Source organism: Bacillus rossius, chromosome 1, assembly GCF_032445375.1.
Source record: "Bacillus rossius redtenbacheri isolate Brsri chromosome 1, Brsri_v3, whole genome shotgun sequence".
In the NCBI taxonomy this organism is placed as follows: Eukaryota; Metazoa; Arthropoda; class Insecta; order Phasmatodea; family Bacillidae; genus Bacillus; species Bacillus rossius.
This window is the reverse complement of record NC_086330.1, coordinates 241,772,469-241,798,039: the sequence shown is the minus strand read 5'-3', so window position 1 is coordinate 241,798,039 and position 25,571 is coordinate 241,772,469. Positions and strand designations below refer to the sequence as shown.

Genomic DNA, 25,571 nt, shown 5'->3' with positions numbered 1-25,571 from the left:
CCCGCATTTCTAGGTCAAAAATTACAAATTTCCAATGTGGCGGTCTGTTCGGCCAATAGGAGGCTGGCACATGAGGAACTTAAGCTGCTTTTTAGGATTTTGAACATGATTTATTAAAAAGTATTTTTTGTTTTAAGTATTTTTTTTTCATTGATGAAGTACCGAACCATAGATGGATTTCGATAGAATCAATTTTTATATTAATGAGTGATTTTTTATTATTTTTGCTTTTTCCAAATATCTAGCTTAATTATTACAAATTTCTAAGATGGCAGTAAATACGTCATCAATGGCTTACTAGAGACTGGCAGTAGAGGAATTTAAGCTTATTTGAGGACATTAACCATATTTATTTAAATATTATTTTTACTTAAAATTAAATTTTTTGCATCGCCCAGGGACCTAAATATAATGCGAGTTGATCGAATAAATAAGTTTTTTTTTTTTCATATTTTTAAAATGAATTTTGGAATTTTCCCCTAATTTATACCATAAAAATTACGAATTTCCAAGAAGGCGGTCGTATCGGAAATTACAACTATGTTTCTAAGTAATATTTTATTAAAAAACATTTATTAAATTTTTGGCAGTAATTATACGTGCAACGATGACGTCATACACATCCAAGAAGGCGGGTCTAACAAAACGTGCAACATTTCTAGAATCCAAGATTTCGGCCGTAACGAAAAGTGCAACGATGATGTCATACATATCCAAGATGGCGAGCGTAACTAAACATGCGAACTTTCTAGAATCAAATATGGCGACCGTAAAGATAAAAGCAACTGTGTTTTTATATATATATATATATATTATTCTATTCAAATTTTATTAATCAAACTTTTTTTATAAATTTTAAAGTTTTTTCTAAATTTTGTAGCATAAAGAAATCCGGATTTTATGATTGCGGGCATAACGATAATTTCTACAGTTACGTTGTTATTTGAAATGGCGGTCCTGTCATCCTAATTGTCAAGTCATGTACTCGGCGGCTTAGAGCGGCTTTTCACTGAGTAATTTAAGCTGATTTTAGGAATTTTCTAGGCGTTGATATTTTCGAGGAATAAAAAGGGAACTTTTCCCTTAAAACGGGTTTTTTTCTTTGAAGTAGAGCGACTTTTTATTTTTCAAAATTTTTGATATTTTTTGGCTGAATGGTTTTCCAATAAACTGGAAATTTTGGTGTATTGGACAAATTTTCGATAATTTTTAGCAAATATTTAAGGGCAAGGTCAAGGGTAAGGTCATACAATATGGCCGCCTTGACGTCACAATCCACAGCCTGAACCCCGGCACCTCTGGCACCTCCTGCGGAAGCCTGGGCCAGGAGGAACTATTCTACACTACTGGTAAACAAAACAAAATTATTTTTAAAATGCAAATTATTTTATTATTTAAATATGCCTTGTGTTTTCATTGTTTTTTTCTATCTATGGCAATTATACATGTTTCTTTGAAGTTCGTGAAAATATTTAAGTATTTTTTTTAATAAGTGAACTTGTAGTCTATTTTGGCGCAGATTAATGTCGTAACTTCTCTGTGGCATTGGTAGGACTGCCAGGGGAGAAGGGCGACAGGGGCCTGCCGGGCAACCAAGGTCATCAGGGTCTGCCAGGACACGATGGCATCCAAGGAGACGAGGGACCCCCAGGCCTGCCAGGACTTCCCGGGGAGCTGGTGAGTCCTTGGTCGCTGTCTCACCTGGGACTTCCTGTATTCCTCACAGCCTGTGTCAAACCAATGAGTGTCTACGAGATGGTTTGCCATTTCCCCATGGTCAGTCGAAGATATAGCTATTCTTTTCTCTATAATTAACACATTACCTCCTTGTGTTTTCAGACTTTATGGCTCATGAAATGAATCTACGCACTGTGAATTATTAAATTTGGCCTACTTTTGTTACAATTGCTAATATAAGTTTTTTTTTCAGGAGTGAACCCAGTTAAACAAGCAGAATTTAGATGAAATATTTTGGAGTCTTAAAGTTGTATAATATGGTGATACTTAAAACTTTGCCCACCGAAAGTTTTGTTTTATAATGTACATAATTATTGCAAAAGTGCCTATTTAATTTAAGCTCCTCATAAATTGTACAGTCACTCTGTGGACATAAAAACCAAGCGAAGAAGCCCTTGTGGAAGGAACGCACACACAACAGATAGAGGAGCCACGGCAGGACGCGCTCTGAGGCGGATGTGCGGTTGTTGCAGGGACCGCGAGGCTTCCCCGGGCCCAGGGGCTTCCCCGGGCTGCCGGGCCCGCCAGGCATCCCGGGCAGCGAGGGTCCTGTGGGCCCCAAGGGCAACTCCGGGTCGCCGGGTCAGCCGGGTCCCCCCGGGCAGGCGGGCCCCATGGGCCCCGTGGGCCCGCCTGGCCCGCAAGGGCACCTGGGACCTCCGGGGCTGGCGGTGAGTGCAATTGAAATGTAACCTACTGCTTTATTTTTTTATTTTTTCGTTTTTATGGTCGCTTTGATGAGGTTATTCGGCAAAGGTTTAATATAGTCTTTGCCATTCAAAGTTCAAAGTCCACAACAAAATGTCCGTCAAGCCATCATTCAGTTCGAGGTAGTCATAGAAAAGAGAGGGAGGGATAGAAAGGCCACTCTCTTAATAACAGCTAGAACGCTATTTGCAGCGCTGTTGTGGCCGTGCACAGTACTAACCGTATAAACATCGGTGGAAGAATGACCTAAGTAGCTATTTATGCTAAAACCACCTATTTCACAAGCTAGCATTACTATTGAAGTTTGCAATCACATCTACTTAAGAGGGTGGAGAGTTTTCAGCTTCTCGGCGTTTATTCTCTATATCCATTCATTGTATACCGTTTCTTCGTAAACTGGGAAGCGGTGTCTAACAGCAAATTTATCATCGCAACCAGGCACACAGCATTATCGTACACGTGGTGGCATTGTATTTTACTTAATACGTAATTTTATACTCAATTTAACAATCTTAACTCAATGAAAATATGACCACTAAATAATTGAATAAATAAACGCGAGATATTTTACAGTTTCCACCTACGAAGCAATAAGCAAGTAGCACGCAAATAATCTAAAGTCCTAAACAAAAATACGAAAGAAAAATTGCCGCCATTACAAATGAGCCTTGGAAACGAATCATAAACAAACATTGAGCAATGAGCACACTAGCGCTCTTACGGCCGTGCACACAAACAAAACGTTGTTCAAGCATCTCTCTAATGAGTGCACATCCCGTGGAGGTAGTACAACGGGATTCCTGGCACATTTAACGAATTCAATAATTCGCTAGGAGACTTATACAATGCAATAGCCGTTGCCAGGAGACAATGAATGCATCAAGATTGCAAAAGCCATAGCCATGGAGATTTCCGTCAAATAATGGGAATTTGGATCTTTAATTCACCCGAATCTGCTTATTTTCGTAAAATCCGTTTTTAGTGATTGTATATGTAGTAAAAGGAATATACAAGCCAAAATTAAAGTTTTAAGTTCTTATAGTACCGTAGAATTCGTGATTAGTGAGCCAGTGAGTGGTATTTCGCTTTTTTATAATAAATATTATGGCATTTTATCAATACCGTTTAAGAAAGTAATACAAGTATTTGTATTGTTTTTTTTTGTTTAACGTATTGTTATATTATAAAGCTACGCAAATTCGTTTGGTTTATTTATGCATGGTAGTAATACTTTATATTCTACTTATAATAAAATATTAATATAATATACTCAATCGAAGAGATTGATTTGGAATATGTGAATATACATATTTACATACTTATTAAGGTGAGTTTATGTTTGTTTTCATTCTATAATGTTTATTTTACATAAAAATATACTGTTTTATTCCGAGCTTCAAGACAAGAGAAATGTCACTGTCTACACAATATCTACAAAATTCACCCCTAAAACCCCTTCACCGCCCCTTAAAACTAAACTTTGGTAATTCTTGGTGAAATTTTGCATAACTGGCGTTCAAAATGTGGGGAATATTACCATGTACATCTTATTAGGAAAGACAGGAAGATAAATGTTCACATGAGAGTTCATAAAACCACCCTAACGCCCTTTCTCAACTCTTATAACTGAATAGCTTATAGCTTTTGATGAAATTTTGTACAGTCATCCAAAATTAGTGTCTACAACTGATTTTGAAAATCATTGTCAACGATCGATTTAGAAAAACCACCTTATACTTTTCCCTCACTCCTTAAAGCAGAATTTTGTAACGTCTTGATGAATTTTTGCACACTTGTAAAAACTTACTACCTACATCTAATTTTCAAAAAAAAAGTAAGGAAATCACTGTCTATTTAAGGTTTATAAAAACCAGCCTATCCTGCACTCCCGCTGTTTAAAAAAAATATATTTTTTTGTTCTTCTTGATGAAATTTCCCACACCTGAAAAAAAAATACTGTCTACATGTGATTCCGAAAAGCACAACTGAACCAGTGAAGGGATTACTGGCCAAAACAAGAACGAAACACGGTCTTACGCCCTTCCTGATTCACATACAATCATAGTAATGAGCTTTAAAGGACTCAAGCTAGTTCATAGTTGCTTGTAAAGAAACAAAGAGGGTTCCATGCAAATAGCTTTATATTTTCTATTAACAGGTCATAACACATGCTGCAGCACATAGAGCACATCTGCACAGCAAACACAAAGCAAATCGTATGAACAATTCAAATCGTAGCCCTGGATATTACGAACGTGACTAATAAACAATATTAAAAGCTGCAGACATTACAATCCCAAATGATTAATAAGCAAAAATTAAGAGTTGCAGAAATTACCGTAATGATTACTAAACCATGAGGCCTCATTAATTACAGGAAATACAAATCACAAATATAAAATAAAAATAATACAAACATTAATGATTCACGCTAAGCCCGCGCAATGCGTCAATGCGTCAATGACCCACACAGATAATTTACAGGTCCCCTTTAGACAGCGCGGGCGCTTACAAGAAGAGACCTAAGCAGACCAAATGACCCATGTCAATTACCACTGAACAATTTAAAGAGACAGGCCTCTAAGATCTCGCAGCAACTAAATCAATATGAAAGCTAGTCTTTCCGGCAACGGACAACTGAGCAGGTGGAGGTTTTTGCATGACTAACCGAAGACTGAAGAAACATGGCCCAGACAGACGTTAATTCGAAATGGAATTTAGAAGGACGGTGCCAAACAAAAATTTGGAATAAGACAGCAATCTATTAAGTCAACTTACATGGTACGCCGTCCTCGTGCCCACAGTCCAAAAGGGATCCCCTGCTGCTACCTCCACATGTTGGTCCGTTCCCCGCTCGCTCAAGAAGACCCCCATACCTCTCAAGCATCACGTTCACAGCTCGGCGAACTAACAGCGCAGGCGCGGAGGGGAAACGTTGCCACGCAACCAAGACACTACACCAGGGGAAGGGGGAACAAGGAGGGGAAACATCTCAGTCGAGGCGGATGGCTAAAGCATTTTCGACACGCCGCGCCGTTGATGTCTTCCCTTGGCGACCCCGGCGCCGGCTCACTACTCCCAGATAAAATTTTTGAAACTAAGCATTACATTTTTGTATTTATATTACTCTATAAAACAAATATATCTTTTCACTGTGTAAATCCCGGGTAATAACGGATACTTCAGCTTACAGATACATAAAAATAACTGTATATTCGTTGAGTTGTAAAAAGCATTTCTGTTACAAAAATATGTAACCAAATGTTAACAATAATTATACCTTTAAATTTTAAAATAGTTCTATGTACTCTGTTAAAAAGAAGTAAAACATTCAACGCGTTTACATAATTTGCACACATTTTTCCGTTATGTATTTTTTAAGAGGGCTAACTTAACAATTTTTCTGAAGAGAAAAATCAATTATTTCCTAATGTTGGCCGGGTTTCATTGTACCTGTACCGTTATAGATCACATTTCCGCGAGCACATGACTGTTACACCTATACAGATACAGAGAGAAGCAGGTAAGTAATTTCGCGTTCCACAAAAATTAATTACTGTTTTCTTTCGTTTACTGAGTCTTAAAACTCTATATGTTTGATTAGTTATTAAAAATACAAGTAACAGTGTATTTTCCTTTTGACAAAATCTCCCAGAATTCACAGTCAATTATTGACAATCGGAAAGACTTTATCGGGAAGTAACTAAAAACTATTTTTTTTTTAAATATATGGACTAGCTCATTAAAAGGAAATCATAAAATATTTGAAGTGTGTTTTTCTCTTATTCTCAAGATTATTTAAATTATATTTATTTGGGCACGATATGTAAAAATGATGAAAATAATTTTTTTCGATGCGCGCAAAACATTCAACAAAATGTTCACAGGAAGATGGCGGACCCACGTGTATGAACATTAACCCGTATATAATTACTGTCATAAAAATTAGGGGACATACCAAACGTATTGGTGTGCCCAAAGAAACTTTTGACAGTGAAACTACCCTAGAATATATTTGGGTAACTAAAATAGCCTTAGTAAAGTGTAATTTAAAATTTAAAAAAAAAACATAAGGATTCTTGTATTATAATAACAGTAATACAGGTTGTTCTATTATGCTTCGTAGTGCAGTGGTAACAGTGCGCGGCTAGTTAGCCACAGGAACGTGGTGCAAAACTTGGCTATGGAATATATATATATATATATATATATATATATATATATATATATATATTTAATTTCAAATGACTGCATCATCAAAAAATTGTGCTTTAAGCAAATATATGAATAGATTTAATTTTTCCGTGGTTTTTGCTATAAATACATAGCTTAGTCCATTAAACTGATTATTACTACAAGGTAGACCTAAATACTGTATTTTTATTCAAAGATATATTTAATTAATTACCTTTCTTAGGAAATGTATTTCTATGAATTCGCTTAGGTAATAAGGAATAACACTTTATAATATCGATAGTACAACTATCTTTTAATACTTTATCATTTATAGTCATGTAATGTAGGTATGAGGTATAATATTAACCTTTTAATGAATTTTAACTAGGTGGGCAGATTTTTAGTACAATTCATTGTCAAAAATCAGGTTCAAGATGGGATTTAGTATTTTTTCAAGTTGTAGTGAAACTTCTTTGTTGAGGAGGCTTCAGTTTTCAAGCGTTACAAAAATTCTTATGGCATGAGGGGAATAGATAAGTTGCGGGGGAAATTGTAGAGGAGGATGAGTACGTCAGCGGCGACACCACTCCAACGCATGCAACTAGCTTTCGAATGGGAAAACGTCAAAAGGGGGAGGGGGAATAGGTGCGTAGCGTGGCATGCTATATGCTAGTTATAACGGCCGGATGAGGAGACGACAGGGGAGAAGTAGAAATGACGCAGCATTGATGCGACAGAATTCTCGTAACGCTGCTTGTGTTTTTCTGCTCAACAGTTTTCTTAACGATTAGTTTATTCGTGTAGAAAAGAGTTAATGATTAAGGCATTAACTTTATAAGTATTATTCATTTTTATGTGAATACATAATGTAATTGAAAATGTAAAAAAAAAAAGTACGAGTAGGTAAGTTTGGTTTGTCTTGGTGTACCAATAATCGGTGGGGAAGCCAGGAAGCCACATAGGCCATCTTGGATTACGTCATTTCCGGCGTCCATCTTGGAATACATTTCCGTCAGCCTTCTTGGATTATATTGCCATTGAGTCATGGCGGCCATCTTAGTTTCCGCAATTTTTTTTCTAGAACATTCCGCCAATTTGAATTTTGAATCACGCCCGTCATCTTGAAAATCCTTATTACCCTAATATTGAAAAAAATTAGTAATATTAATTAATAAAAATTAACTGCCATCTTGGAATCAAATCCACCACTCTTATGCATTACACGTTTCCTTATGATGACAACATCATCGAACACCGTACTCCTAGACATTACACTTTTCTTTATAATGACATCATCATCCATTATCTAACTTTTGTGCATTAAATGGTTTCTTAAATTGACACCGCCATATTTATTTCGTCTACTGGATACTGCCATCTTGAATTCATATGGTTCATATTGCCATCTTGGTTCCTGGTGTACATTCAAAAAGTATGTCAGTGTATGTATGCATGTAAAGTAAAGTTTCTATCTTCTACCAGTGATGTTATGAATTTTATAAATAAAAAAATCATTACATGTTTCATAAAAAAAACAGCGAAAAAAACTCAAATTAAAAAAATATATATATTAACGTTCACAGTCATTTTATTTATAGTAATGGCTATGATTAACAGTATTTCTTAGTGACATGCCATTTCATTCATAAAGAAATTACACATATATATAACAGATTTATATCTGTAAAATAAGATGTATGTTATACTTAAATTAATAAATTAAAATCTCATCAATGCAGATGGGTTGATTATATTTATTTTAAAGTAATAATACCTATTTAAAAGCTTTTCTTCCAAAAATATTAATTTTATTTTATACTGCCATGAAAAACATCACACCATTGAGAAACAGAAAATTTCTAGAGTACTTATTCAGAATAACTATTCACATTTATCTCTTGTAAGCAGCATGTTTGTGTATTCGTATTTTAAAGCTGCATTAAAGTAGATATTTTTATTTTTGTATATACATTTTACATTTTTCTCTTCTAAGCTAGAAAACACATTAACGTATTCGTGTTTAAAAGCTGCATGGAAGCAGATATTTTAATATTTGCGTATAAATGTGCATTCAACTCTTATCCGAGTCCAATTTAAGTATGATTACTTTGAGAAATACAGATTTTATTATAAAATACTAAGCAGTATGCAGGTAAAATATAATTTATTTAAATAAATTAAGACTTTTCACAAATCGCTTAACAACAAAGAATCTCATGAGAAAACTATATATACCCGACAAACAAAAAAAAATTACTTATTAATTGTTTCCCGACATATCTGTGCGGTAGCATACGAAATCCGTCCTTGCATATAATGCGCTTGACGTCAACCCACTTTAAGGTCAGCTTGGTTGTACACTCTCTATAGAGTGTGTGCTGCCTCCAGAGTATGGCTCTAACTGCAAGCCTCTTTGTGTGGTCATCTTGCAGGGCATCCTAATAATCGCTAAGCCAATGCGGTTATTGACCACAAAACAATGACAACAACACTTGTAGGAATACAGTTAAGGCTGTAAAGTGACAAACTCACATATCAGTTTCCTCCTGTAGTCATCCTTATATTTTCCAGCAAAATTTTTGCTAAAGGGAGAGAAGCAAGGGTGGTAATAAGGGTAGGAGCTGTTGTCGAATGCTGAAATAAATATAGTGTCGACTTTAAGGTCAGAGTAAAAGTCTGCTCCTTGTTACTCATAAACAAAACTGTTTATGAACATGTAAACTAGATTATTGATGTCATCATATGTGGGTTACATGGTATTGTAGTGAAAATTTACATAACAGTCATTTAAAGGAAAAGTACTGTGGGCCCTGGAATTATCCGCTTTTAAAAAACGATAGCCTCGTGGTTCAGGTGGACAAGAGACCAATTAGATTCGCGCATCGTGAGGTTCGTGACGAATGGGTGGTACACCAGTTTCTTAAACCAATTATCAGAGCACACCAACTCCATTTTGAGCCTACGTCTCTTATTTTCAATCAATTCCCCGAATGCACAGTTTACAGCGAGCTTAAAGAATTCCATTTCGAACTCTTTGCCTGCAGCTTTGCGCTTGTCGAATATACAGCTCCAACCATGTCGACTGTTCGATAGGAGGACACGCTGTAATTTGGTATCTCTCAGTTCATGTGCTATTGCCTGTTGTAGGTTTTGTAATACACAATGTAGTGCTCTTTATTTTCATGTGTAGTTTTTTTTTTTTTTTTGACCAGTCAGACACTGATTTATGGGAAGAAATGGTGGGTCTTTGTGATTTTTGAGGAGCTCTGGATTACACCAGGTCACACTCGCTAATGTAGACTATATGTACATCGCCCCATTTGAAATGACGGATAGGGAGCGTCAGGGACATTTTCCACAGTGACATTTGATGCTTTGTGCAATATCATCCGAAATATACAAACATATACATATCATAATCAGTTAGAAGCTACAGTTTTACACATGTGGTGCGAAGCATAGCATCGTAAACGAACCCAGGGAAGCAAATATAGTCAAAGGGGTCTAAACTTTATGTCTCTAAGCACCAACTACAAAAATTTTCAAATACATCTGCCAGGATGTCTTCAAGTACAAGTCATACAAGTCAGCATAGTCTCCCAAAGTAATACACTGATAGTTGCCGCAGATCTTTCGTGTGTGTGCATTATCTTTCTCGGAAATCACAGAATCAGCCAGAATGTTGTAGAACTCGATGCATGGAAGACTCTTTTAAACAAATCAAAAAAAATAATCAATAAAATCATACAGGAAGGCCTCCTTGCATTTAATCTACCGTAGTTTATCAATTGTGATAAATTTAAAAGTAATTATAAATTTTTTCAAGAAAAAATTCAGCAACAGAAACGAGATCACGGATCAAAAAGCAAAATGTATCGACAAACAGGATACTGAACTTATCACACATCTTCTTAGAAAAAATTATCAGTTATTCCTCGGAGTTAGAAATAATTAAAATAAATATATTTCCTGTTGTATACCACTTAAATGATAAAGAAGGTTTGGTTGTATGCCAGGTTGTAGAAGAATACAATCTACTTCATGCATATACATCCCAGAAAATTGCAATCATTACACACATCTGCCAGGTATTCGCCAGTGAAGTGATTGTGATCACGGTCTTTCTTTGCAGTCCCTTCAAATTTGTCACCACAGTTAAAACAACACTTTACTTACATAAAAGCAATGTTCTGTGCATACGCGAATGGAATCATGGGAACAGACCTAGAAAATATTCTCTGTGTATACTGTCCCATTTAAAGAAAGCAGGAAAACAATCTGTCTTCATTACACTTCAGGCTCAAATGGAAGTGAAAAAGTAAGGATTCAAAAAATGGTGCATTTATCAGCTATCATGTAAATGCAGTAGATGTAGGCCTATGAATTTGGTAGTGCATCATGTATGGATCATCAGGATTCAGCTGGCATGTATGTTTTTTCTCGAGAATAGATTAAAAATCACAACAAACTACAAAAGTCAGCTTATAGGCATTGTGGAAATTTTTAACTGAATAAAAGGCAGCTGAATAATTTCATCAAGTTTTTGAATTTCCATTTAAACAGTATCAGGTTTTTTACAAAGCAAAAAAAAAATTATTTCTTCAATATATTGAAGTCCATTGAGACTGCAATCCCTTTAATGTTCATTGTAATGCTTTAAACATCATTGGCATATCAAGACTGTTAAGGCAAAAGAGTATAAGTCGATAAAGTGCATTTTCGAGAATGGATGTTTTATTGTTTATAAAATTGCACTGTAATCAGGTATGATTGTTAATTTCACAGTGCAATTTGAAACTACATTTTTCATTATGTCATACAGATACACTTTCTGTTACGTATTAGTATAAAAGATATGTGACTTATCCTATTTAGACCCTTTCATGATATTGACTTATACTAATATGACTACAATTATTTATATAATGTTTTTGTAATTTAACAATGACATCATGTTTACAATTGAAAAATAAAATGAGAAGCTACATATACTAATTAAATGTAATTCAATTAAGAAAATGAAACTTGTATCACTAAATATGAACCATTTTGCAGATTGTTTTTGCACAAATGTTATTGAAAACCTATAATTAGGCAAATTATCTTGTCTCAAATAACTAATGAAACAATCGAAACAGTAACAATACGTTTAACTTTTCTCAAGGGTAGCATGTCCCATAAAAATCAGAGAATTTTTCAAGTTTTGTAATCGTTAATGATAATTTTAGGTAAATGTCATACATTTGAAATGCTATCTTCTGTAGACTGTGATTTAATCATCGTCCACATGTTCCTCTATATCTGGATAAACTTCCGCCAATCCAGGCGCAGTCTTCAGATTTTGGTAGAACTGATGGAATACATCTGGAACTAGAGGTAGAAGATCGAGAATGTCTTTCTTTTTCTCCTTCGTTACTTGCAGCGGAGCTGTGTAGCATCTCTGAGGCTGAAGAACTGCTGTAGGCTGCCCTCTTCTAATAAAGCTAAGAGTTTTAAATTCTTCATCTTCTTTTAGACTATTTTTATTTGATAATTCCATACTCCTTGGTGTATCTGAACCATTTAGCATTTAACCAGCTAAAGGGTTCTCCAGTCTCATCCTTCTTCCTGAATAACAAAGGACCCTTTAGCAACCCTGCAAAGTTCAAAAAGCCACTATGAATAAGTTCTACAACTTCAAAATGTTTCTTCTTTCCAGCTGTGCGAACTAGCTGATACCAATCATGTGGATGGTAAATAGGGAACTGAAGTTTTTTTTTCTGTTTCTCGATAAGTGCGTGGTCAACGTCGCACTCCATGTGGCTATGACCACTGACCATGAACTTATGATCCACTATTTCAAGGTTAGCATTATCTTGAAGAACAGTCAAAAACATGGAAGCCACATGCGAGTTCTTGTTTTGACCTCCGCATGTATCCGAGTACAGTATTAAATGTTTCACCTCTGGTGAAAGCGAAGTCAACTCCCGGTAAATACAAGTAGCAATTTGGTTTCCTCCTCTTCCTCCTTCCCCTTCATGCCACATATAGCATTTTACATCCCTTTTACTTGTCTCGTGCATAGTGAGGTTAAATGTCCATAGTGTACGTTTGTAGAATGCAACAGATGTATTAAGGTAGGGAGTTGGGAGACACTGTTGCAAATCAAATGAATAACATATCAATGAATTATCTTCAGCAGCAAGTAATTTATCCTGTGATTTACACAGGTATGCATTATCTGCTTCCTCATGATGTAAACTTATATCTTCTTCGATTCCATTCTGTTCAGTTTCATCTTTCGCTAATCTTTTCTTGGTATGCAACAAATCACACTTGTGACATGTGTCCACTTTAGGTAGCTTGAAGGAAATATTTAGCTTACGGAATTCTCTCTCGTATATTGATCTAGATACAGGTTCTGCTACAGCCTCTTTGTACAGTTGGTACATCTTTGGTAAATCAAGGTAAGAAGGTAAGTACAGTTTATTACTTTTTCGACGGGTGTAGTGCGAGTTGTACAAAGGAAATGAATGTATATGCTTCCGCACTTCTTCTAGTCGTGTATCACTTGTCTTATTTGCCGGTGGTTTTCTTCCCCTCAAATCATCATGTGGCACTCCAGACATACTTCTTTTCCGGTTGTCTAATGCTAATGTCACAAACATATTAGTCTCACCAAGTGTATTCATAAAACACTGTCTGCACACTTGTTTCCTTTCCCCATTTATCTTGAAATGAAAGTAGTCAGTTGTAGATCTATTGCGTTGCTTCTGTGGATCTTCAGTTCTCTTTCTACTCGTCTTTGGTGGGTTGGAATCAACTAAGCCACACACATATGCCACTCTTTTGTTCCTGTCACCTAAGGCCCCATACTCTTTAAATAAAACGTCCTTAATGGCATCATTTTCCAGAGCATTCTCTTCCAATATAGATCGACAGTTCATTCTACATTTCGTGAGTGGCCTTGATGTTCTAGCAGCAATTGTTTTTCCTTTGCTAGTGATATACTCTTTACCCCTGTTGCGATTGTGTTTGCGTTTAAGTTTTTTCTTCACAGTAAACATACCCTTACCTTTAACACGTTTTATTTTTTCTACTACCATTTTATCCCTATCACCATTTGCATCAGCACCTGATACTGGCTGATCCTTATCTGAAGTTGGTGTGTACTTATTTCTGGCTTTACTTTCACTACTATTACTTGAACGCTTTTTAGAAATCACATTAATTTCATCAAAATTTTCGTCAGCACTACTAGACTGATGACCTTCCGGGAAATAATCTTTATCCATATCGCTGTCATCGCACAGTTCTTCAAGTGTAGATGTTTCACTGTCATTCGAAACGTGTTTCACACAAGATTCAGAACTTTCACTTGTAACCTCTGGTGATTGCAAGCCTGTAGTACGTACACTATCACCGTAGTCAAAGCAGGCATTTTCAGCATTTCGCAAACTCCCCTCTGCCACTGTAGAAGGTTCCACGTAATCTTCACTGTCGTTAAAAGATGTTGATGCATGCTCTTGTGGTAAGCCTGCTACAGGACCTGAAATAAGAAGACTGCAATAAATCTACTACATCAAAATTGGAAACATAACTAAAGAAATTTTAATGAAATGTTAATTTTGCAGACATAACTTGGGAGTTTTTCTCTGACAAAAAGAATTTACCTAACTTAACCAGTTTTTCCACAATGCCATTCTAAAGTCAAAATTTTGAGGTTGAAAAATTCCAACCCAATTTTTTTAAAACTGGAAAACAGTAACAGGTTTGATTATTTCAAGTAGTAGCCAGTGATCTGTAGTTTCTGTGTCAGTAATCATACCATTATGTGCATATTGTTGAGTCGTCTATAAAAATAATAATTGAAAATTGTGACTTTGAAATGGTATATCGGGATATGTAGTTGAGCTAACATTATTACATCTAGAAAACGAACAGCATTTTATACAAAAATAAATTATTATACTTTCTCTTCTTGAACAGCCTGAACAACAATGCCACAATACTAATAAAGAAAATGAAACAGGAATAAGTAACCATCAAAGAGATAATAAAAACTCAAATACTAGAACAGAACCAAGCTAAATTAATTCGGCGCCTTGGTATTTTTCATGTTGAGGTGTGCTATTTCTGTTAAAGCTGAATTCACAACATACAATTCTGTATGTGCGTAAGAAGCAAAGCGCAGGTCTAATCAGTGTGGTTGTGGTAAGTTGAATGTGAATGCATCCACACACAGTGTTTTTACTTATTTATGTACATAAGTTACATGGATGTAAATCCAGCTTAAGCGTTTTTATATGTTTGCCATTAAGGAATATTTATAAATAAATATATTATTAGATGAATAGTATAGGTATATTAATAAAAAGTATTTTTCCGACGTTTGACTTACTGTGAATAGCAAAAATTTCAAATGTAACTTTTCATTTATATTATCTAATTAAACCTATATTTTGGAAACGTCATAACTTTTAAAAAGTTGTGTTTATCTAAATCTAATATCCGAACAAACAAATTAATAACCTAACCCCAACTTACTGAAAACTGTAAGGTTATGTATTTTTCGCATTATTATTATTATTATTCATTTACAGACTTGCATTCCTATGACGATATTGTATGTAAACAAAGGTCAAATATTAATTGGTTGCTAACTTTTCGTAATAATTCCTGCCTCATCTACGAACACATTTACTAAAATTTTAAGTGTTTATTCTCGGCTAAAAAACTTATTGCAAACGGTGATACTGCTTTATTAAACTTAAATAAGTAAATTACAATGCGAAAATGGCACGTCCATAACCTTGAACGTTAGGATTATTTACTTACCATAATTGCTGTTTTGTTTATAGCCTTGCTTCGCCAGTTCTATTATCTTCAAGCTCCTAGACGCCATTCTACATTCTCTACAGTATTTGTTATTAATCACATTACTCATCTGTCATTCCCAACCACTAGTATTTTCACTTCATCAATTCAACTCCATTCGCATAATTAGAGCATGATACCTCAAACTACAGGACAAATACTCAAACAACATGACTTATTTTAACATAATTCTTTTGTTTTATACATGTGTACCAACATTGATAATATTTAGTTCACATTAATATTTACAGATACAGCACAAACAAGTTTGTTACCATACCTAATTATTGTAACAATGTTATGGCACAAACATTAATAATTGAAATCTTGCCATGAAGTTCATTTAGTATAAGTGAACACTTCACTTTTGTAATGGGAGATGTGTCTAGTCAAAACAGTATAACTTGACATATACTCTTTTGGCCTGGGTTATTAACATTCATGTGCTTAGTCAAAACAGTATAACTAGACTTATACTGTTTTTTCTAAACATCACCAACATCTGCTCACTTATTCTACTTTGACTTATGCTCATATTCTACAGTATTTGCTACACTAGACTTATACTGATTTTACCAAATGAAAGATTGAAATTTTTTTAATCATACTAATGACTTATCTCATTTTTGCCTATTTTTGACTTATACTCTTTTGCCTTAACAGTCTAGATATTTGAAGAGCATCATTTGTTGTAATGAGTTGGGAGTGCAACAAGGAGGAAAATTTTTTTTTAATATATAAAATGGGACGAATTGACACTAACCAAAATCAGAAGATCGAATTGTTCTTTTTTCTTAATGGCTCATTCTAATACAATTTTTGTGTTCTCATCTATGTTGTAAAAGTTTATGGAGGCACTAGAATTATATTTTTCAAACAGAGGAATCTGACGAAAAAGAGTAAGAAACCCGATATTGGCGAAGTCGTATTTTTCCTCCAAGTTAATGTAGTGTTGGTTCACTCGTTTAGGATTCTTACCCTCCTCAAACGTGACCAGGATCGCCTACTTAAAACACATGTGATCATCTAGGTTTTGTGGATTGTTCGCTGCATATTAAATTTCGACACAGGTAGGTAATTCGAAGTAGGAGCCAGCAAATGTGGAACAAGCTTATTTATTCTTAGTTGAAGACTCTGAAAAGCAACTATCTCGATCCCTTCCCTATGTAGATGTTATATATGGATTTAATTACGGCATCATCCATTTCGTGAATGATGTAGAAGGGAAAATTAATTGTTTTGATGGTCTTTTTGTCTTTACATTGGGTTGTCGCACTTGCCACACAGAATGTTCGAGAAGATGGCTTTCGAATATGACTGAGGATGAGAGGACATCCGTATGGGAGACGAATAGACTAAGCACCAACCCGGCGTGTAACACGGAACCAGCAGATAGGCGAGCAGCCAGGATTGAGGATGCACGATTGCAAGCATGGCAGTCGCGTCAACAGATTTGGTTTGTTCTCAGCTGAATGAACGCCAGGCATTAAGGATAACTGAAACATGTACCCAAAGAACAGCAGATCTGAATCTACAATACAATCATCTTGCATTCCGGTACAATCAGCTGTTTATTAAAGTTCAGGTCCACACTTTGTCATTGGCCAGATGAGTCATGTCTGTACCATAGCCACTGAAAACTCTATTTGCTGGATCTACTGCTTAATCGAAGCATTTCCTAACGAATATCAGGAAATACAACTCTTGCTTCCGAATGACATCGTTTTGTGCGGAAATTGTGACTGCTCAATTCATGCCAACTTTTAAAATCAAAGGACAAATATATCACAAAGTAGTTGGCTCCCTGCTCCCATCCCACATGGTGGCCATAAATTCCTTCAAATGTATTTCATCGTTGATGATAGAGATGAAGTTGATGCAAATTGTGGAATATATACCTCGCATAGAAGATCCATCATTTCGCAACTACAGGAGCTCCTTCACGAAAAAAAAAATTTGGTGTGTTTGTTCAAAATGGCAATGGATATGATGCCATCAGATACCCACAAGATTGTTAATCACACCGACAAAACGTCCGCTGGAGAACATGTCCGGAGATATAATTCTCCAACTATAGACGAAGTAGCAATTATTGTCATAGTTGGAGATCAGTTCCAACCTAGAGATATTGTTCTCTATCGAAAAAAAACAATAAATTGATAAACATCGCAGAAACTCACCGTTGTGACGATGCTTTGCAATATCCTGTTATCATCTGGGATGGTGTCGATGGATATAATTTCAATGTGAAAATGATAAACCCAGTGAATGGTGCAGATATCAATAAAAATTGCAGCGCAATGAACTTTTACGCCTATTGCTTAATGTTTCGGAGGGATGAGGACAATTATATTTTGAAATGCTGTCAGTTGTTTCACCAGTACATTGTAGATATGTATGCAAAAATTGAAACGAAACGTTTGCTGTTCCTTCTTTTGAATCAGACCAAACTTCTCTCCGAAGAATAAATTCATTTGCGAAATGCAGGTGTGAATGGCGGTAATACAACATACATTGGAAAGCTAACTATTTTGCCATATTCATACATAAGTAGTCCACCACACATGCATGAATATGCTCAAGATGCAATGGCATATGTTTGTCATTACAGGCATCCAGACTTATTTATCACCTTCACATGCAATCCAGCTTGGGACGAGATACAGCAGCTGTTACTTCTTGGGCAATCACCCATGGATAGGCATGACATCACAGCACATGTTTTCAGACAAAAGCTTAAGTCGCTAATGGATTTCATTGTGAAACATGAAGTGTTTGGATATGTTGTGCTGCTGGATGTATTCAGTAAAATGGCAAAAGAGAGGATTGCCTCATGCGCATATACTAATCGGGCTCTACTATAAAATAACTTCAGACGAAATCGACGATGTGATATGTGCTGAGATTCCACGGACCGACATCGAAAAGGACATGCATGCAGTTGTTATCAAAAACATGATACATGGACCATGCGATACACTAAATCCGAATTCACCATGTATGGTAGACGGGAAATGTTCTAAGCAATATCTTCGAGCATTCACAGCCACCACAGTATCAGGAGACGATGGATATCCTCGGTACAGGAGACGATCAACTGAAGATAGCGGGAATTCGGCAACTATACACATGCGAAATGGTGATATTGAAGTAGACAACATTTGGGTGGTCCCATATTCGCCCCTGTTGTCAAACACATACAATGCGCACATAAACACAGAGTATTGTAATTCTGTAAAATCGATTAAATACATCTGTAAGTGTGTGAATAAAGGCAGCGATATGGCAGTGTTTGGTGTGCAACCAGAAAATGGTGACAGAAATGCAGTACGAGTTATCGATGAAATTGCACAGTACCAGACTGGAAGATACAAAAGCAGCAATGAGGCTGCATGGCGAATTTTTTTCATTTCTAATGCATGAATGCCATCCAGCTGTGGTTCACTTATCAGTACATATTTAGAAAATGGACAGCATTTTTATTTCACAGATGCAAATTTGTAGCAAAGAGCCCTTAATCCACTTGGTACAACTCTGACTGCTTTCTTCACCTTATGTCAGGAAGACGCTTTCGTCAGAACTCTGATGTACTCAGAGTTGCCCTTTTATTACAAGTGGAATGTAACTAAAAAAGCATTCGTATGATGCAGACGAGGGGAGCCAGTCGATGGTCAACCTGGCATTTTCAGAGAAGATACAATTGGTAGACTTTATACAGTGCATCCTAATCAAGATGAATGTTTTTTTTTCCTCCGAATGCTGTTCGTAAATGTGCCTAGATATTTCGAGCAATTGAAAATTGTTGACGGCATCACACATGCCACTTTCCACAGTGCGTGTCTAGCAAGAAAACGACCAACAGTGGGATATATGTAATAATGACGCGTGCAACACAGCACATCCAAACTTAATTCGCGCATTATTCGGAATTATATTGACGGTTTGCTTTCCTTCATCTCCCACACAGTTATGGGAAAGATATCGATCACAAATGGCTGAGGATATTTTGCATAGAGTACGCCTAGAAAATGACAATATGTACAGGGAATTTACAGAAGGCATTTACAACGAAACATTGATAAATATTGAAGACATGTGCTTAGCTATTGCAAATACAGTTCTTGGTCAATTGGGAATCCCAATATCCACCCGAACTGCGACTGCTTCATTTGATGTGGATTTGCGCCGTGAACAGAGTTACAACACTGGTGATTTCCAGTCATATGTCCAATCAAAGATTCCCAAATCAAACCGTGAACAGAAGGGCATTTATGATCACATAATGCAAATGATAAATGGCGGAGTTGGGGGGACTTTCTTCTTGGATGCGCCAGGAGGAACTGGGAAAACATTCCTTAGCAGATTGATTATGGCAACTGTTCGATCAAAAAATGACATAGACTTACCTCTGGCTTCGTCTGGAATAGCTGCGACATTGTTACCAGGTGGAAGGACTGCTCATTCAGTTCTGAAGTTGCCAATAAACATGCATATCATCGAGACTCCCACATGAAATTTTTCCAAAGCATCCAGAAAAGTACAAAAATGTAAGCTCATTGTTTGGGATGAATGCACGATGGCCGATAAAAAATGGCTTGAAGATCTTGATCGATCGTTGCGAGATTTGCGTGGAAACATTAAACTGTTCGGGAATGCATTGATATTGCTCGCAGGAGATTTTAGGCAAACATTGCCAGTAATTTCTCTATCGACACCAGCGGACTAAATAAACGTTTGCCTGAAATATTGAACATTATGGCGACACGTACATACATTGCAATTGACTACAGATATGCGTGTCCAGCTGCAGAACGATCAATTAGCCGAGGTATTCTCACGACAATTACTGGACATTGGAAACGGACAACTGCCAGTCGATGAGACGTCAAGACGAAAATCATTTCCTGAAAAATTTTGTAATTTAGTAACATCGAAAGAAGAACTGATCGAAAAAGTATTTCCGAATATTTAAATTAAGTATAGAACTTATGATTGGCTCAGTGAACGAGCTATCCTGGTTGCGAAGAATAAATATGTCTGTCAAATTAATAATGTTATCATTTTCAATGTTTACACACAACAGATATAAATAAACTTGAGGGACCCGCAAAGACAAAACAAAATGTTAAAGCAAGAACTTGTTATACCATAGTGGCAATTACAATTAATTACATCATTTTATACAAATGATTAAAAGAAAATTTATTTTTTAGGTTGATAATAAAAAAAAGTCCTGTCATTGGGTAGGTTAGAATTTCGATGTGGAAGTCTAACAAGGAATGCTCATGCGCAAACATGCTTTATGCTGAAATATAAATATGGTAGTGACTTTCCTGAAATTGCAGGCAGCATCCTGAGGCCGTAAGCGGAGGAGAAAGGCTCACTCCCGTCCCGGTACTTAATGGACTTAATCAAGCATGGGCCCGGATGTCTCACGCCAGATAAGGACAGTTAAAAAAAATTGAAAAAAATAGAAAATATAAGACATCAGACAAAAATAAATATTTAAAATAATTCCGGGGGAATCAAGCAAGAAAATTCTCCCAAATGGTGGTCTGAAGTTAAGAATTTACCACATAATCAAATGGATTTAAAAGGCACAATAAAAGGTGTTATCTTAACATGATGGCTGACCACAAAAGATTAAGAGTGCAGCAAAGGTGGCCTTCCTTGAAGTATGAGGTCATATATATTGACACAAGATGTCATACTCGATAGACAAAATTATAAAAAGACAGGTTCAGTTCCAAAATGATAAATAATACAGGTAAAGTAGTTTAAAAAGATTAAGTTATTTCAATATTAGTTTCATAAATGTTTATCGTCCATATATATTTTTATACTTTTGTATATCTTGAGGCACTTCACTTTAGGTTAATAATAAACTTCTCAAATTCACCTTAGAATATAGTTATATATATTTTTACACAACATTAAAAACACATTGTCATCTAACCACAACAAAAAAATTATTCCCACAAAATTGAGCCTAAGTGATGTCCAATTTGCCAACAAAAAAAAAACAAAAGGAAAAACATTTTGAGTTCATGCCACACCACAAAATGCAATGTCACAACACATTCTTACCTCCTTCACATACTTCATTACTATTGGTGGATTCTTCAAAAATATTATGTTTTTATTGGATCTTCTAAATCGGTTAAAAAGTAGTTCTGCGACTATAAAAAGCGGATGATTAGCTTTCAGGGCTTAATTGTGTTCTTGGAGTTGTGTGAACTAGTTCGTTTGTGAGTTTTGCTGTGCGAACTACCGAGATTTATACTGCGAATGCTACATCGCCTTCTACATTAGTAGGTACCCTTATTGTTTTCTGAGGTATGTTTATTTTCGGTTTTTTTAACATGAGTTGAATGTGTCTCTGCTAGCTCTTGTGTACATACATATTTACCAGGACTTTGAATATTTTTTCGGCTTAAGATTTTGATATTATCTAAACTTTAAATATTCTAATAATTTAGTGTTTTTTAGTTATCAGAATTTGAATGATTTTTGGCTGGCTTTAACTTCCGTGTAGGTTACCAGTTACCAGCTCAATTAATATTTTTAGCTTGAATTGTGTGTGACTTGTTAGTCATCAGTACTTTTCCATTTGCTAGCATTTGAGTAATTTTTAGTTAGTTTCAAGTATGGAGTACTAAATGAATTTTTTTTATGATGTTGACGTTTGTAGGTTTTGTATCAATGAGTAGGAATTAAATTATGTTTGCAAAAGTTTGTCATGTAATATCCAGCTACAGTGTTTTCTTAATTCTTTTGTAATAGTTCTCCATACATCAAGCTTCCTTCGTGTACCTATTGTCGTGATGGCATCTACCATTCAAAAATGCCATTTCCGACCTGCTACCTTTACAGTGGCTAAGAACCGGTACCAACATGAGCTTCAGTGTGGCGACAACATACAGTGTGACCTTCAACAGTGTCATGTGTGTGGAAAAATAGTTGCACGCAGTAAAATGATGCAGCAACATCTAGCTTCAAGTACAGGTGCTACCACTATGGCAACAACCAACCAGTGTAGATTCTACAACCAAACCTTCATCCACGCTGATGTCACCAGTCTGCATAAAAAGATGGCTTGCAGTCTCTAATCTATCTACAAAGTGCCTTCATGTGACAAAGACACTAAAGATTTCTCAAAGACTGAATCACTCCACAACAACATAAAGGTGTGCAAGTTTCCTGCTCCATTACGAAGTATGATTCTGAGATAATTTAAAGACTTATGTAGCAATAAATAATAATGGTTCTGCCAATGACATATTTATGTACTTGGACTGTAATATTCAGGAGAGTGGTACGCATAAGTAAAACATATTGCTTGAGTGGGACTACGAAAATCAAATAAACAAATGTAAAGAATAAAGACCTTCAAATCCATAAATTTTCCCTTCTACATAGTTCACGAAAAGGATCATGCCATAACTGAATCCATATCTAACATCTACATAGGTAAGAGATCCAGATAGATGCTTTTAAGTGTCTTCAACTGGAATAAATAAGCTTATTCCACTTTATGCTGGCTCCTACTTCGAATTATCTACCTGTGTCGAAACGAAATAGCAGCGATCAATCCAAAAGACCTAGAATATCGCCTTTTTTTAGTAGGCGATCCTGGTCTCGTTTGTGAAGGGTAAGAACCATAAATGAGTTAACCAACACTAAATTAACTTGGAGGAAAAATACGACTTCGCCAATATCGGGTTTCTTACTATTTTTCGTCAGATTTCTCTGTTTGAAAAATATAATTCTAGTGCCTCCATAAACGTTTACAACATAGATGAGAACAAAAAGATTGTATTAGAATGAGTCATTAAGAAAAAAAAACAAATCGATCTTCTGTTTTTTGTTTTAAGTCAATTCGTTCCATTTTATATATAAAAATAATTTTTCCTACTTGTCGCACTTCTATCTCACTACAACAAATGATGCTATTAATATATGTCAATGATGTTTCAAGCATTATAATGAACATAAACGGGTTGGCAGTCTCAATGGACTTCAATATTATTAAGAGAAAAAAACTGTGTACTGTAAAAAATATGATACTGTTGAAATGGAAATTCGAAAGCTTGATGAAATTATTCAGTTCAAAAATTTCCTCAATGACTACAAGATTATTTTTGTTGTTTCTTGTGATTTTTATCTATCGTCGAGAAAACACATACAAGCCAGCTGAATCCTGATGATCCAAACATAATGCACTACCAAATCCATAGGCCAACTTCTACTGCATTTACATGATAGCTGATAAATACACCATTTTTGGAATCCTTAATTTTTCACTTCCATTTCAGCCTGAAGTGTAAAGAAAACAAATTTTTGTCCTGCTTTCTCTAAATGGGACAGTATACACTGAAAATATTTTCTATGTCTGTTCCCATCATTCCACTCTCTTGGAGGGACTGCAAAGAAAGACCGTGATCACAATCACTTAACTGGCGAATACCTGGCAGATGTGTGTAATAATTCCAATTTTCTGGGATATATATGCATGAAGTTGATTGTATTCTTCTACAACCTGGCATACAACCAAACCATCATTATCATTAAAGTGGGATACAACAGGAAAGATATTTATTTTCATTATTTCTAACTCCGAGGAATAACTGATAATTTTTTCTAAGAAGATGTGTGATAAGTTCAGTATCCTGTTTGTCGATACATTTTGCTTTTTGATCCGTGATCTCGTTTCTGTTGCTGAATTTTTTCTTGAAAAAATTTATAATTACTTTTAAATTTATCACAATTGATAAACTACAGTAGATTAAATGCAAGGAGGGCTTCCTGTATGATTTTATTGATTATTTTTTTTGATTTGTTAAAAAGAGTCTTCCATGCATCGAGTTCTACAACATTCTGGCTGATTCTGTGATTTCCGAGAAAGATAATGCACACACACGAAAGATCTGCGGCAACTATCAGTGTATTACTTTGGGAGACTATGCTGACTTGTATGACTTGTACTTGAAGACATCCTGGCAGATGTATTTGAAAATTTTTGTAGTTGGTGCTTAGAGACATAAAGTTTAGACCCCTCTGACTACATTTGCTGCCCTGGGTTCGTTTACGATGCTATGCTTCGCACCACATGTGTAAAACTGTAGCTTCTAACTGATTATGATATGTATATGTTTGTATATTTGGGATGGTATTGCACAAAGCATCAAGTGTCACTGTGTGGTAAACAGCATTATATGCCAGAGACATATGATGCAACCAAACATTTCTCATTTCTGGAGTACATTGATGCAAACAATTTGTATGGATATAAAATGTCCCTGACGCTCCCTTTTCGTCATTTCAAATGGGGCGATGTACATATAGTCTACATTAGCGAGTGTGACCTGGTGTAATCCAGAGCTCCTCAAAAATCACAAAGACCCACCATTTCTTCCAATCAATCAGTGTCTGTCTGGTCAAAAATAAATTAAAAAAATAACTACACTTGAAAATAAAGAGCACTACATTGTGTATTACATAAACCTACAACAGGCAATAGCACATGAACTGAGAGTGACCAAATTACAGCGAGTTCTCCTATCGAACAGTCGACATGGTTGGAGCTGTATATTCGACAAGCGCAAAGCTGCAGGCAACGAGTTCGAAATGGAATTCTTTAAGCTCGCTGTAAACTGTGCATTCGGGGAATTGATTGAAAATAAGAGACGTAGGCTCAAAATGGAGTTGGTGTGCTCTGATAATTGGTTTAAGAAACTGGTGTACCACCCATTCGTCACGAACCTCACGATGCGCGAATCTAATTGGTCTCTTGTCCACCTGAACCACGAGGCTATCGTTTTTTAAAAGCGGATAATTCCAGGGCCCACAGTACTTTTCCTTTAAATGACTGTTATGTAAATTTTCACTACAATACCATGAAACCCACATATGATGACATCAATAATCTAGTTTACATGTACATAAACAGTTTTGTTTATGAGTAACAAGGAGCAGACTTTTACTCTGACCTTAAAGTCGACACTATATTTATTTCAGCATTCGACAACAGCTGCTACTCTTACTACCACCCTTGCTTCTCTCCCCTTAGCAAAAATGTTGCTGGAAAATTTAAG

At 35.8% G+C, this 25,571-nt stretch overlaps 1 protein-coding gene across 2 annotated transcripts in view; it reads left to right on the top strand.

The window, feature by feature from the left end:
• The window catches only part of LOC134527420 (collagen alpha-1(V) chain-like), a 311,179-nt gene that overhangs the window by 168,712 nt on the left and 116,896 nt on the right, over window positions 1–25,571 (top strand). For both annotated transcript variants that reach the window (XR_010074189.1, XM_063360093.1), the window contains exons 10-11: window positions 1,553–1,677; window positions 2,211–2,408. Coding sequence is in view for 1 of the 2 variants with exons in the window: in XM_063360093.1 (XP_063216163.1) it covers window positions 1,553–1,677; window positions 2,211–2,408 (323 nt within the window). In the remaining variant the exon portion in view is untranslated. The remainder of the gene's footprint in view (window positions 1–1,552; window positions 1,678–2,210; window positions 2,409–25,571) is intronic.